The 16,632-nt window shown below is 39.4% G+C and overlaps 1 protein-coding gene across 1 annotated transcript in view; it reads left to right on the top strand.

Moving 5' to 3' along the window:
• The window catches only part of ADGRB3 (adhesion G protein-coupled receptor B3), a 636,306-nt gene that overhangs the window by 307,005 nt on the left and 312,669 nt on the right, over nucleotides 1-16,632 (top strand). Inside the window, exons 8-9 of the mRNA XM_050951631.1 lie at nucleotides 8,388-8,489; nucleotides 8,940-9,046. Of these exons, the coding sequence (XP_050807588.1) occupies nucleotides 8,388-8,489; nucleotides 8,940-9,046 (209 nt within the window). The remainder of the gene's footprint in view (nucleotides 1-8,387; nucleotides 8,490-8,939; nucleotides 9,047-16,632) is intronic.

The raw sequence follows: 16,632 nt of genomic DNA, 5'->3' as shown, positions 1-16,632 counted from the left end.
CCAATTTACACAAGCTAAGGATCTGAGAAGGGTGGGACAGTCAGCTAGGCACCACTAAAGTGGCAGCCCATTCCCCGAGGGAGCTTTATGAAGACTTGCAGCCACATGACTGGGACAATTCAGAGAGAAGGGCCCTTCAAATGAGTCAACTATGATCAATGGGAGTGAGAGGGTAGGACAAAGCCCATGTTATTACCCAAGTCCATTCTCATCCACATGAGCATGAGATGCCATGAGGAAGGGGACACCCCTTCACCACACTGTTGAGGCTTATATGGAGTCTCATCTCCCAGTCCAGCCAATGTCCCTTTCCCCCACATCAAGCATGGAAGAGTAATCTAATATCTCCGATTTTTGTTAACACATTTCAGAAGTGTGTCTTTTTTCAGACAAGATCAGATCACAGGAGCCCATTTTCAAATGATCTGTATAAACAATGAAGCCTGCATAAATTTTCTTGTGTTCAGTCAGTGTTAGTTTTGGTTTTAAGTTAATGGAAGCTCCTATAATGTTTTTTCCATAGTGTTTTTATATTTATGCACCTTTCAGTTTTTACTCAAAACAAATCCATCAAATTCACCATCAAGTGCCTCTTCTCAGTAAGGAAAAACATAATATATGAATTGCTTTAACTTGATCATTAATGGAAAGGATGACAAATTATTTTCTATGTTAACCTAAAGATGACAAAACACAACTGCTTCTGCTAAAGAATAGCTAATGACTTCACACAAAAGATAAGAACATAAGAACTGTCATACTGGGTCAGACCAACGGGCCATCTAGCTCAATATCCTATCTCTGACATTGGCCAGTACCAGAGCTTGAGGGGGAGAATATAGAACAGAGCAATTCCGGAGAGATCCATCCCATCTTCCTCTCCCAGCAAAGAGGAGATATCAACTTTTTATGACAGAGTAGGAGAAAAGGGAAAATATGTTAATATCATTACTTATTTGATGCCAATGCTTTAAGTTTTGTTTAAATGTGGAGACCTGATAAATTATCACCAGCTATACCATCTTTTTTACAAGATTTGTGAAAACTTTGCTTTATTAGTTTTGTTAGGGGATAGGGCACTGGGTTCTAGTCTAAGATCTGCCAATAATCTGCTGTGTGACCTTGGGCAAGTCACTTCACCTCTCTGTACCCCTGTTTTCCCTTCTCAATCTTTGTCTTTTTTTTCCAATTTAGGTTGTAAATTCTTTGGAGCAAAAAATTAGTGTGTGTAGAGCACTTAGCACAATGGGGCCCCAATCTTAACTAGCGCCTTTAGGTGCTGCTATAATACTACTAATAAAATAATACTGAACCAATTGTCACTATGAACAGTAGAATAAAAATGAATAAAGATATTAATAGGCAAGGTTAGGGTCTAGTTCTTGACTTTAATGATCAACAAAGTGTTTTAAGCCATCCCGAATTTAGAAGTGCAGATATAGGACTGGATACTTCAAGATACTGAGTGCCATAAATTCCTACTGAAGTCATTGGGCAAAATTCCAAACAGGTTGAAGGAGATGCAATTTATCAATACATTGATGAGTATATATTCACATCAGCTTTTAAAACAGACTTTGGATATGCAGTCAAAAAGAAAACTCTAGAAGACTGTTACAAGAGTTTCCACTGTACCGAGTAAAAAATATGGAATGGTGTTTGTAGAATGCTTTGAACATTAGATTTTATAGCCTCAAAATAATTACTAGATAAGCTACACTTGGGAAAATTCACGTAATTATTAGAGCTGGTTGGGAATTTCATGATGAAATGCTTTTTTCTATTAAATGTAATTGTTTTGACAAAAAAAATGTGTTGAGAAGAATTCTCAGGTCTAGGATAGAATTTCTGGTCAAAAAGAGAGATCAGCCGACTCCAGAATAGCAATAGCCTGGTGGGTAAGCCTCTGCCTGATTTAGGCGAGGGAACATAAGAACAGCCATACTGGATCAGATCAGTGGTCCATCTAGCCCAGTATACTGTCTTCTGATAGTGGCTGGTGCCAGATGCTTCAGAGGTAATGAACACAACAGGGCAATTATCCTCTGTCATCCAATCCCAGCTTTTGACACTCAGAGATTGAGGAACACACAGAGCATCGGGTTCTGTCTCTGACCATCTTGCTTAATTGCCGTTGATGGACATATCCTTCATGAATTTCTCTAATTCTTTTCTGAACCCCATTGTAGTTTTGGCCTTCACAATATCCCCTGACAAATAGTTTCACAGGTTGACTCTGTGTTGTGTTTTCTCTCTCATATCCCCCCTCAGTTATGTCCCTTTGTCTCCCACAGCCAAGTGAATGCCCTAACCATTGGGTTGTTGGCTATTTTGGGGGGAGGGCGGGGCTCTGGTATTTTGTTTTGTTTTTTGTGAAAACATTTGGAATATCTCAGTTTTGTTCTTCATTGCAATTAAACTAATTTTCAAAATCCTGAAATTATTCACAAGACAGAATTCTTGTTTTATGGCCAGTCATAGTAATTATTTCACTTTATATCATTACTTTGGGGCAGCATGGAAATCTTTGATGTTCCAATGCTCTGCCTGGGAAGACAGAGCTGACTCACTGGGACAGGCCTGGTCTTCACTGGAGTGTGGGGGGGAGAAATCGATCTAAGTTATGCAACTTCAGCGACATGAATAATGTCGCTGAAGTCGACGTACTTAGATCTACTTACCATGGTGTCTTCACTGTGGTAGGTCGATTGCTGACACTCTCCTGTCGACTCTGCTTCCGCTTCTCGCTCTGGTGGAGTACCGGAGTCGATGGGAGAGTGCTTGGCGGTCGATTTATTGCGTCTAGACTAGATGCGATCACTGCCCATCGATCCAAGGCGTAATGTGGACATGTTCTTATAGTACCTACCAGTGCTGTCTTCAACTTTGCTTTCACAAAATACTTTGAACACTAAGAGCTCAACACACTGGTGGCATAACTAGCAGGGAGTGCATTTGTGCCAGTGGGGACTTGGGCCCTGAATGTATTGCTTTCCAAGAATCCAGTTAAAAAACATTTTTGACTGAGTTCACTAGCAGTGCAAATTTCCTGAACACAATATTAGTCTCATTTTAATTAAATTCTGACCAATACATCTAACAAAAGGGAAAAATTGTAAACAGCCTTGAAGGCATTAGTTTGCAAATTCATCCTAAACACAATAAAGATCTGAAGAGTAAGTGGGAGCAAGCCTACAGAATATGTATGTTGACAGTTTGTGCTTTTTCAGGCACAGAGTTGGTTCTGAATGCTATAGAAGTATGTGAATGATTTTCACTGTTTAATTTCAATTGTGAACTAATGTTATACATTCCAAGATATTAGACTTTGTAAAGAATCATTCATGTACTTCTATAGCATTCTATATTAAGAGACCACCAGTCATATTTTTTCTTTTAATATATTCAATTGATAGCCTCACTTGCATGATACTTTTCCAATTTATATTTTGCTCACTGAGCCAGGCCATGATACAGCTCACTCTCATCTCAGGCATAGATTCTTATTCAGTAATCTTCAGAAAGGTATTAACAATATAATGCTTGGGATTTTCTAAATGCAACTGACACGGATCTGTCACCATTTTAGTTAATTTTATAATGAAGGGCTTATTAAAATATAGGATTAAAGATTATCCCAGAACAAACAATATAGGTGACAGTTTTAATGCAAAAAAAAATTAAAAAATTAATTACAATTGGTGGGGGTGGTAGTCCCCGAAGCCTGCCTCCCATAATCAGTTTTCACTGTAAGCAAACCAGTTTTAGCTATAGACACTTAATATGAAGGCAAATGCCCCTCTGTGGGTATCTTTCAAAGGGCATGCCAGTCCTGCAGCACTCTGTTCAGGTCAATATGGCTCTGCTGAGTCCTGCCTCACTTTCCCCTTAAGTCAGGCTCACTAAAAAAGACCACACAGGACAGATATTCAACACATTCCCCCTTCTGGAGTTCATTTTATTAAGCCCTGCACAATGTCTTTTAAAAGAAAATTCACAAAGTCTTCATCACAGTTTCAGCTGGGCCCAGCCCCTCCTCACTGAGGGATATCCTCTCTTTAAAAGTTTGTTAATTAATTTCTTTCAACTTCATCCCAGGCTGGGTGCAGTCCCTCCTCCCTAAGGGTCTGTCTTTCTGCTCACCTCATATCTGGAATTCAGCCATCTCCAGAGGCCTTCCAGCTGGTGCCTTCCTCCTTCCGACTCAGGGCCCTGCAGGCACTTCCTTACTTCCTTCAGTGTCTTCAGGCATCTCCCAATCACCTGCAGCTGTCTCCCCTGTTGTAAGGCTCAGTAGCCTTCCCCTAAGTACTCTTGGGCAACAGGTAATTAGTCCAAGTGCCCTGGACCCTGCTCTCTTAAAGGACAGTGCCCAACAAGCAGCTTAACTGACACTCAGAAATATGGGGCTGGCTCTTGGGAGACCACAAATGGAGATCTGCAATACTTGCATGCCAAAGAGCTGTTCTTCAGGAGGCAACATCTGCAGAAGAGTCAAGAAGTATTTTGTGGGTGGGGACAGCTATGAATATCCACCTGCTGAACATCCACAGCGTTTGGGGGAAAGAAAGCAGCAGCCCCAGAATGACCTAAAGAAAAGGATTTTTCCTCTACCCATCTCCACAGATTTCCATTGTGCTGCACCTGCTTACTGAGATTACATGTGGGAAACAAGATTTGGCCTGTAATGGAACAGTTTGAGGGAAGGGCATAATGTACAATACAGCTAGTTTGCCAAATTTGCCCCCATGACCCTGGTGTCCTTGACCTTAGATTAGAAGGATATAGTTACCTTCTCTGGACAAACAACACAGTCTCTAATTTATACCAGTAAATGATGCAAGTGATTATATCACTTGTCCATGTTAGAAATATTTAAAAATTACTACAACAGTAACATAGAACACACAAAAAGAATCATAGAAATTCAATCCCACATGTAACCCACAAGGCTACTCTGAGGGCCACTGTGGTCTTCAGCCTCCCAGTCAGTCCACTGGACTCAGTGAGAACTCCTCCAAATAGCTGCTCTGTGTTAGTCTTTTCTGGCCCTGTCCTCGCCTTTGGTTTGGCACAGTCTACAAAGGTCACAGAAACCCCAGTTGAGAGATTAGCAAGGGTTACACAACTGAATAAAGTGATCATAAATCAGCAGATGTCCAGATATGTAGATATTTACACAGTGTAAGCTGTTCTGTACATTATTGCTCATTTTGGGTGCACCATGCAGAGAACATTCTGCTTCATTTGTACACTGTGCTCGTCAACGTGGTAAATGGTAGATATAATCCATGTTTGCTAAACTAGAAAGAAGAAAAGGAGCAAGCCAGATTCTGCAGTTTTTAAATTACTTACCTGACATCCCACTTAATGTCATTACCTATTGTTGGTTTAATCATTAATGAGGTAATCAGTTCCTGTAATCTTGGAGGTGAATGCAAATCCATGGTTTTCATTTTAATTTAATTTTAAATCAGCTCATTAAAGAATAACCATGCCTCCAACTTCTCAGAGTCAAAATAAATAAGTTTATATCTTGGTGCCAAGATGGCACACTGTAATACAATATTGTATCATGAGCAATCATAGGCAGAGAGGAGAAAATACACAGAAGTTGAGGGTTATTAGCTGAAATAGAAGTTAATAGAGCATGGGAAAAGACCTTTATGACATCTCCATTTACGAATAAACTCAAATGGCTTACTGACCAGCATCCTGGTGATCCTAAGCTACTGCAACAGTGTCAATTAACTAGCACTCAGACTGGAGAACCAAATTAGCACAAAGCCATCTGTCCAGCCCCTAATCCTGTGCTGCTCTGTGCTCCCCCAAGCTCTAGCTGAGGAGTGGAGCTTTAAGCTTCTAGCACTGCAGAAGGTTCAAATTCTGTGAAAAAACACCCCCCCCACACACATGTAATTTAGCCACTACAAATAGAACCAAAATAGGTCAGTACTGTTCAGTCTGTTTTACTTCCTACTTAAAATACAGTACCTTGGCACATTTCCAAATAGTTGAAAGGTCTCCACACATTTTCTACCTTCAACTCTCTCTCAAATAAAATGTATAAATTACATTTCGCCACACACATATAAAATTCAACATTTGGAAGGATTTTGGCATTTGAAAGTAAGTCCTGAGGTGATAGATTAGTGAACAGAGGGCATATGAAGTGATCTAAGTGTATGATCAATTAATGTATCAAAGGGCCTACACATCACCTACACATATGAAGTATTAATTCATGTGATACATTTTAGAGCCAGGTGATAAATTGCAGAATTATGTAATAACTTTCTAACCTCCTGAACAGTGTCAAACAGCCACTTTTTTTTTACTAACCTTCTAGAGAAATATTGACGACTTCACTCCCAGATATGGAATTTCCCTAAAATGTCCATCAACCAAAGTACCATGACAACTTTTCTATACATAAAATCATCCTCAAAAATATAAATGGTATTTTCTTGTACTGTTGCTTCTAAATGGGAACTCACACTTCTAACCCTAAAAGGCTTAGGAAAATTGATTTTAAACTAATGCAAATTTACCATATTTAAACTTATATAAAGAGAGAGAATTTCTGCCTCAAAAGCATCCAAGCAACCTTTTACTCTGTGATTCTATATAATCTGTTTGAGTATTGAATGGAGACTGAACTGGAATAAAACAGATTGAGCAAGTTTGTAAAGTCAGATTAGACATTATGTAGTCAACATAAAGGGGGAAGACTCCTACAAAAAAGAAAATCAGTTGTAAGTCAGCGCCTGGGTAAGCTGTGTCAGTTTTCAGAGCCCAAAGACCATCTTTCTTTTTTTTCCCCACAAGGTTAAAGTATGACAGTAATTTGAACATGCTTATGTCACCAGATGTTCCCCATTTATCATGCATCCCTTGCTTTCCCCCATTAGAATATTGGCCTCATGAGTTCACTTTTAGACTGCCTTATCTGAAACAAATTAGCATTCTGGATAAGTGAAACAGCTCACTTTCTTAGGGTTTTGCCATTAAGGGATATTCTTGCTTCTCTAGCATCATCAACTTTTCTTGACTTACGATTCAAGAGTGCTGATGCCGAGGCAAATTTAGCAAGCAATTTTCAGAACGACTGTGATTCATATTAGTATCACTGAGCCATCTGCAAGGAGCTCTTTGTCATCCACAAAGACAGAGTTCACTGCTTCTGCATAGTTTTGTCAGTAGAAGCACAGGGAAAGGGGTGTCTTGTGGAAAAGGAATTGGAATTAAACTCAAGATACTGGGGTTCAATTCCTGCCTCAGCCATAGTTTTCCTGTATAACTGTGGTGAGTCCTTTAATCCCTTTGTGCCTCACTTCCTTATCTGGAAAGTGACGATAATTATACTTGATTTCTCTAACCTTTTATCTTGTCTAGCAAGCTCTTTGAGGAAGGGACTTATTATGAGTATTTAGTACAGAGGGCCATAGTTTCTACTCTAATACAGAAAATGATAGAAGGAAAATGTTCCCCATTTTTCTCTGCTACTCTTGAAATGATTTCAGCTGCTAGTGTTTTACATCACTTCAAATCGTTAGACATATCTGTCAAAATGGAGATTTTTTAGAGTTACTATATTAAAAAAAATACAACCTGGGAAACTACAACAAAAATACTGAACACCAAAAGGAGTCTAGAAGCCTTGATTATGTGAAAATGCTACCAATGTAGTTTTCTTTTACCTTGTCCATATTTGCTAGTAGGAATCTGTTATCATGGGAATGTGATAGCAATTTCCTTTCCTTTTAAAAACTTTTTTATGATAATCAGTAAAGGTCATTTTGGCTTATATCCACTCTGCTTCACATTATTGGCCTCACTCGCTAATACCACAATTGCGATGAAAGCCATTTCAAAAGAAGTAGTGACCTACTCTCTTGTTTCCAGAATAACTGCTTCACAATTGACCTGCTTATCACATTTAATGTTTCAGTAATGGCTTTAAAATAATTGCTTTGGATGCAACTAAAGTTTAAAAAAAAACCCACAAAAGCCTTAAAAGAGTTTTCTGCATTTTTCATGCCCATTAACCATACTGATTTGCAACAGAGACACAATGTTTTAAATAGAAACTGGTACAATGTGGCATATTTTTAAAAGAGCTAATATTGCATATGTATATATGTAGGCGAGAGAGAGAGTAAATGCCACAGATTGTGAAATGAAAGCCCAGCAAGAAGAGAGATCCTACACAAAAATCAAAGGAGATCTTACATTTATGTGTTAAAGCATGTTAAAATGAGCCCCTAAAGACAACAATCTGCATTTCTCAGAGAGTATGGGGTTAAGGCTGAGGATGTATTTTCTCTGATGTGCAATGTATACATTTTACAAAAGCCTATATTCAAATACTCATTTTTCAATCACAGCACCTTACGAAATATGTCCTGAAGATTATTTGTTGTCAATGGTGTGGAAAAGAACCCCAGCTGGTGACATGGCATTCAATCGATGTCCTCTCAATGCCACAGGTACAGTAGTACATCAAATTTACATGCTGACAACAGAGGTGAAAAAAACTGTTTTCTTTTTTGTTAAAACTGCCCTTCCACCTGTGTTCAAACACATCTAACTATTGCCCAGATACTATAGTGAAATATATAAACATATATAATATAATAAGTAATAATTAATTGCCAGGATGTATCAGGCAGTTTGCTGAAAATCAAGCAGATCATAAAGCCTTCTAATTAAAACTCATAAATGCCAATTATATGACACAGCAAATCTATTACAGAAACATAACATAAGGTATAAGTAAGAACATAACATGAATTGCTCTTTGAATGCTGCTGATGCTCATTTGCATGAAATTGTTTCTGTGTGCTCTAAAATAATATAGAATGTATCCTACATAGTCTTTGTTCACTCTGACTATTCTCAGTTATATAAATATTTTCTCTGTTCTTTATGACTCACAGGCACCGCTAGCAGACGCTGCTCTCTCAGTGTTCATGGAGTGGCCTTCTGGGAACATCCAAGTTTTGCTAGATGCATATCAAATGAGTACAGACACTTGCAGCATTCAGTAGGTGCAAAGCCAGCTTTAGTACTTGATCTGTTTATTCTTTGCTAATCATCACCATATAAGCATTTAACTGTTTACCCTTCAGTCAGACTTCTGATGAGGAAGAGGGGTGGGAGACACTTGAGGAAGGATAATTTATATCCAACGTATATAATTGTGATCCCGTATATCTGCTGCTGTTAGAATGAAAGAGCTCTTTGTCTCACTGTAGCAGTGAAAAGAATGATGAAGGCTCCCTTTTTCATTGTTCATTGTATAAAGTTTTTATCAAGGTCCAGGGGTAAAGGCACATATTTTAGATTTATTAGCAAATGAGATAGGAATAAATGAGATTTACAGGAATTCAACCTACTAAGGGCATGTTATAATACTTTAGGTTTGTTGATTGCATGCTAGCAAGTGAGGAACTATGATGCCTCTTTGTGATATCAAATTCTGAACTTCCACTTAAGGTGAAATAAAAGGGAAAACAGTTGAAAGGTAAAAATACTGCACTGGATTGCAAACAAAATAAATAACCCCATGGAGCAATATGATATGCTTTTCAAACATACATAGAAATGTTTTTTGACAAGATATAAAGTATAAATATATTAACAATGTCTTCCTAAATGTATTTTTTAAATTCTGTTTTCCCAGTTAAGGACTCTGCCAGGTCATTTCAGTGCAGGCAGAGCCCATTTTAAGATTCTCATGGACACTCATTTTTTTTTCTTCCCAAGATATATTTTCCTGACATCCTTATTACTCCCCCTCCTCTTTCAAAGGTCACCATTAATGCTGCTCCATTAATCATTCAACAGAGGGGCACTAACAGCTGTGTGTTTGTGAAGGAATATGACTACTTCCCAGCCTCTCAACCAAGCACAGCACTCATGTAATGTGCTTAACAATCTGGTGGCTGAATCTGATTTCCCACCTGGAGGAGATTGTGATGAATTCCCCTGAGCTGCCTTTCTGTTTCATTAGATTCCAACTTAATTGAGACTAGGGATGCAGTTTCAGCATTAGCCAACAGAAGCATTATTTTTAAACTCAGAAAAGGAGAAAGCACCTGTGCTAGACCAGACCTCCCCTCTTCTGCATGCATCTGGCTGGGAGTTGTGGTATCCCTCTACCTTTCATTCAGGGGAGCAGAGCAAACAATGTGGCTTTGCAATTAGGTATTTTTAAAGTTTTGAAAAAATGAAACGTTTTCTGTATACTTAAAAATAACCTGCCAATTAATAGCAATATGTTCTTGTGCTAATTAATGCAAACCTACTGCAAACGAGTACTATAGTAGCCTCAATAAATACAGTATCAAAGTACTAGAGACAGGATCTTGTAGTATATGAAAAATGATGCAAACTGTATTTTGAGGACAAGTTCTGGAGACTTTTCAGAAATAAAGGAAAAGTATGGGCTTGATTATAGCTGGTCCTTGCATGGCAACACACATTAGAGCTATAGCAGGTGGCACAATGGAGTAAGGAGCCTCTGTTTCCTTCCTTCCATGACCTGTAGGACCACTGCCTGGAATTGCAGCCTTTGTGCTTGAAGGAGCAGAAGAGATGGTACTTAGTTGTTTTCACCTGGGTTCACCTCAATGGAAAAGTGGTGGGGACGTGCTTCCACCCATCAAAGCTCCAGCTGTGTTGTGCCCCTTAAAGGGATGTCAGAGATTACGCCCTCCCCCTGCACAACTGGGATGCTTCACTTTAAGGCAGAATGTCTCTCTGGGGTGAAGTGGCTCTGCATCACGCCTACTGCAGTGCCGTGGCTAAGTGCTATGATTTAATCATGTATCTTTTTGTATAAAACATCTTAATAATTTCCCAGTAGATAAATAATGTGCTGCAAGTGCATTGGTTTCTCTGCTCTTTTCCTATTAGTGTGTTGCAGTTTAGACACACTTTACAGTGATTTCCGTTATGAATGGACAGTTGCAGTGATACTTACATACTGCTTCTTCTTGAAATGGGAAATATTATAAATACTGCATATTTAACAACTGAGGATGATACATGTCCAGTTTTTAATAACATTCACAGTGTTCTATTGTGTTTACAAATATCTCTTGCCATGGAAATAATTCAGATCAGAAAAATCGAAATTATTCAAAATTTTCATATTGGTTCTGACTTGAGGTGAAATCCTGGCTCTACTGTAGGCATTAGAAGTTTTGCAATTGACTTCACTGGGGTCAGGACTTCACTCTTGGAGTTTTAAGTATATTGTTTTGTTTTGTTTAAAAGACTCCATTGCTGCTGTGATGGCCTAGGTGCATTCCACACCTGAACAATTCAGTGCAGCAGACTACGGAATATCTGATGGGATCGTTAGCATTTCAAAATTCAGTAGCTGTTAAAACATCCATGGCCTGATGGAATTCACTGAACCTATCATTTTGGAGCAAAGGCAAATAGAATAGCCACAAAACAAAACCTAGAATGTTGCATTCAGTGACATGTACAGAAGTTGAAGTATTTCATATGAAATACTGAAAGAGTTAAACAAATTTTATCAGGTATACATGAAATAGAGCTGACACTTTTAGACTAAGTGTGTTTCTACACTGGGCAGTTAACCCAGGTGATTGGCACCTAGGCCTGAGCTTCTGGGTTATACTAGCCTGAGTGTGACCATTCCCACAGCAAAGCCATGCTCCTATTACAGTATCCTTTCTGTTTCTGCACTCACCAGTGTGTGTTTAGGGGCATAACCCATGGTTCCTTGTGCTGAGATGAGTTCTTGTGGGAGAACTCATCTGTCCTTTTGGGGGGAATCATAGGAAGGGCATTAGAGGATTAGCAGGACTCACCTGATTTTTCAACAGTGTGACTGTTGAACTTCCATGGGTTGCAGGGGAGTGGGGCTATTGTGGTGCAGGATTGACAGTGGATTCACCACTACACAGCTCCATAAGCATTATACATCCAGGTTGAGGGTATTGAAAGAGATTTACAGGAAAATCAGCTAACAAGAGGGTGTCCCCATCTGAGCGTGCTACCAACATCCCTTATTCCTTCCTGTTAGAAACTGTTGTCTGGTGTATGCCACCTTCCAGTCACTCTTTAGAATTTTCATAACCTGTCTGTATCTGTTTTCAGCATTTGTAAAACAGGGATAATAATTAGAGGTGGCTGAATAATGGAACCAGTTATTCATGAATAACTTATCCAACATTTGGCACAAAACAATCATCAAATCACTTCAACAAACAATGTTTGACCGTCTTAGACAGCTGGTTGAATAATGTGAAAAATCATTCACTGAATAATTTAAGGGACAAAAAGATGCCAAAATCTGTCAAATAAACTTTTGGGAAATGATTTGATCAGCTCTCCTGATAATACTTGCAGAGCTTAATGAGGATTACTTTTAGTATGACACTATACTTTGAATATGTAAAAAGATAAATGCTATTCTTTGCCCTCTGCAATCATATAGTCCACTGTTCAGTCAATTACTTGCCCTTTTTCTGAACATGTTTTACATGTATTTTGTTATAATTGGAGTCTAGAAACACGCAACTAAAAATAGATGCATTTGTTACTTCACTACCTGAAATTATCATTATATTGTTAATTTAGATTAGGAACATAAATATACATCAGAAAATACTAATGTAAAACCAAGATTCCCACAAAAAATTTGAAATATTAATTCACAGTAGTTGAAAATATTTTCAGAATATCTAAATACCAATTAACTCCTTTGAAAGATAATTTGTCATATCTCATTTACTGTCACGATGAGAAATTCCAAACTGAATTAATAGGAATTGTTGTTTGTCATGGCACACATGACTTTGAATCAAAAGACATGGCAAATACATGTGTTTCAGCTGTGGGAGACCACCAAACTGCCATCTGACTTCTAGCTTGTGGTATGTCAGTGTTCAAAATCAAGTGTGTAACATTCTTTTTATTCCGAGGAGTTGCATTATTATGCATTAATTATTTTACATAACAGTATAAAAAGTACTCATTATTCTTGCCACAAGCTCATGTCATAACTGTCCTACCCAGATCTGAACCTTAGAGTTCAGAACATGAGAGGTTAGCATGAAACCTCCAAACTTAATTACCAGCTTGGATCTGATATCGCTGCCACCAGCCAGAAAAATTCCAGTGTCTGGCTCACTCTGGTCTCCCCAAAACCTTCCCTTGGGGACCCCAAGACTCAGATGCCCTGAGTCTCACCACAAAGGGAAATAACCAACTTCCTTTCCCCCTCTTTACCTCCTCCCAGATTTCCCCGCCCTGGGGACCCTAGGATACTCCCTGCTTCAAGTCCTTGAAACACAAATACCGAGAGATCTAATCTCTCTTCCCCCTCACCGAGAGGGTATGTAAAGTCAGGCTTAGTAAATCTAACACAAAGAGATTCTCTCTTCCCCCCTGTCTTCTTCCTCCCGCCAATTCCCTGGTGAGCTGCAGACTCAATCCCCTTGAGCCCCCACTAAAAAAAAAATCCACAGGTCTTAAAAAGAAAGCTTTATATAAAAAGAAAGGAAAAGACATAAAATGGTCTCTATATCAAGGTCACAATATACAGGGTCAATTGCTTAAAAGAAAAAATGAATAAACAGCCTTATCCAAAAAGAATACAATTTAACACATTCCAGCAACTACACACATGTAAATACAAAAAACCCAATACAAACCTATTGTCTTACTATCCTTGTACTTACAACTTGGAAACAGAAGATTAGAAAGCCTGGAGATAGAAAGATCACTCTCAGAGCCGAGAGAGAGACCAGCCCAAGAACAAAGGACTCACACCCAAAACTTCCCTCCACCCAGATTTGAAAAAGTCTTGTTTTCTGATTGGTCCTCTGGTCAGGTGTTTGGTTCCCTTTTATAGGTGAAAGAGACATTAACCCTTAGCTATCTGTTTATGACAGCTCATTCAGTAAAGAGGGCCAAATTCTAGTTTTCATTATGGTTTGTGGACAAGTGTATTAAGTGAATTGTAGCTTTTTAAGGCCAGAGGGGGACCATTTTGATTATCTAGTCTGAATTCCTTCAGAGCACTGGTTATAAATTGAACTACAGCATATTTCTTAGAAAGATATCCAGTCTTGATTTAAAGTCTTCATATGATGGAGAATGCATCACAGCTCTAAATAACTTGTTTCAATGGTTAATTACCCTCAATGCGAAACATTTGCACCTTATTCCTAATCTGAATTTGTCTAGCTTCAGCTTCCAGCCACTGGATCTTGTTATGCATTTTGTCTTCTACATTACAGACCCCTCTACCATATACTACTGTCAATGCACATCAAAACATTCACTGATATTAATGAAGGTTTGCGCAAAAGACCAGGAGTAGAATATGTTTTTATGTCATAACTAAATTTTGATTGCCATTTATTATTTTTCTTCATAATAAATTATTGCTTCCCCATCCTTCCTTCTCTTTTTCTGCCTCTTCTCAGTCTTGGGTGTGCTTCCTCTGTTCTCACCGCATTTCCTTCCTTGCTGCATTTTCCAGTTGAGTTACTCCCTTTTCCATACTCTAGCCTCTAAAACAATCAAACATAGATTCATAAATTCATAGATTCTAGGACTGGAAGGGACCTTGAGAGGTCATCGAGTCCAGTCCCCTGCCCTCATGGCAGGACCAAATACTGTCTAGACCATCCCTGATAGACATTTATCTAACCTACCCTTAAATATCTCCAGAGATGGAGATTCCGCAACCTCCCTAGGCAATTTATTCCAGTGTTTAACTATCCTGACAGTTAGGAACTTCTGCCTAATGTCCAACCTAAACCTCCCTTGCTGCAGTTGAAGCCCATTGCTTCTTGGTCTATCCTTAGAGGCTAAGGTGTTTTCTCCCTCCTCCTTATGACACCCTTTTAGATACCTGAAAACTGCTATCATGTCCCCTGTCAGTCCTCTCTTTTCCAAACTAAACAAACCCAATTCTTTCAGCCTTCCTTCATAGGTCATGTTCTCAAGACCTTTACTCATTCTTGTTGCTCATCTCTGGACCCTCTCCAATTTCTTCACATCTTTCTTGAAATGCGGTGCCCAGAACTGGACACAATACTCCACTGAGGCCCAACCAGCGCAGAGTAGAGTGGAAGAATGACCTCTCATGTCTTGCTCACAACATACCTGTCAATGCATCCCAGAATCACATTTGCTTTTTTTGCAACAGCATCACACTGTTGACTCACATTTAGCTTGTGGTCCACTATAACCCCTAGATCCCTTTCTGCCGTACTCCTTCCTAGACAGTCTCTTCCCATTTTGTATGTGTGAAACTGATTGTTCCTTCCTAAGTGGAGCACTTTGCATTTGTCTTTGTTAAACTTCATCCTGTTTACCTCAGACCATTTCTCCAATTTGTCCAGATCATTTTGAATTATGACCCTGTCCTCCAAAGCAGTTGCAATCCCTCCCAGTTTGGTATCATCTGCAAACTTAATAAGCATACTTTCTATGCCAATATCTAAGTCGTTGATGAAATTGTTAATGATGACACTGAAGTGTCATCATTGAGCATAAGAGCTGGAACTCTAATGACATCAGCTGCATGTCAGACAGTTCACATCTCTGATTCATTGTTTCCACTGTCCACTGAGGAAGGTTACACTTCTTCAGTTCCAACCGTGAGGTCTAGAAACCTTTTTTAAGTGAAACCTTACATTCTGAATACGTCCTGCTGTAAATATAAATACCTAAAGTGCGCTGGATCTGGCCTGGAAGCTGTAGGTTTGACCTCCTGGTGATTTATGGATACTTCTTACATCATTTAGATAAAGAAGATAATCAAGGGCCTATGCTTCAGAAATCTCTACAATGAATGGATCAGATTCACTAAAGGAGCAGAATGAGAATCAAGATTAGCAGCCAGGCAGTCCCACCACCTACCATCAGTGAAATGCCATGACAGAGAATTGTTCTTTGCATCACAACTGGACAGACTAGACCAGTGGTGGGAAACCTGTGACCCATGGGCCGCACGCAGCCCATCAGGATAATCTGCTGGTGGGCTGTCAGACAGTTTGTTTACATTTGCATGGCCGCACGCAGCTCCCAGGGGCTGTGGTTCGCTGTTCCTGGCCAATGGGAGCTGCAGAAAGTGGTAGCCAGCACATCCCTATGGCCCACACCGCTTCCCACAGCTCCCATTGGCCAGGAACGGTGAACCGCAGCTACTGGGAGCTGTGGGTGGCCATGCAAAAATAAACAAACAGTCTGGAGGCCCGCCAACAGATTACTCTGACAGGCTGCAGGTTGCCCACCACTGGACCAGACTCAAATTCTGGTAGCTATGCAGTGAGAGGATTACAGTGCCAAGAGTCTACCACTGAGAATATCTTGCAGCTGGTTCCTTTGAATAAACACCCACCTCTGAGACCAACAGCTTGAACACAGGTGTTAGGATGAGGAAATAGGGAAGAAGTATTTTTGATACCCTGACCAGCTCTACAGATGGTAGCCACATTAAACAGCACCTGGCAATGAAATGGTGGCGAGTGCAGAACATGTAGGACAAGAGTAGAATCGTTTGGGATGGAAGAGCAATTACTCATCGTAACTCTATGGGAGCTTTGTGGAAGGAATGGGTGAAGCTACTATGAC

The sequence above is a fragment of the Gopherus flavomarginatus genome, chromosome 4, assembly GCF_025201925.1.
Source record: "Gopherus flavomarginatus isolate rGopFla2 chromosome 4, rGopFla2.mat.asm, whole genome shotgun sequence".
NCBI lineage: Eukaryota > Metazoa > Chordata > Testudines > Testudinidae > Gopherus > Gopherus flavomarginatus.
The sequence above is the reverse complement of the archived record's forward strand: the minus strand, read 5'-3'. Positions and strand labels throughout refer to the sequence as shown.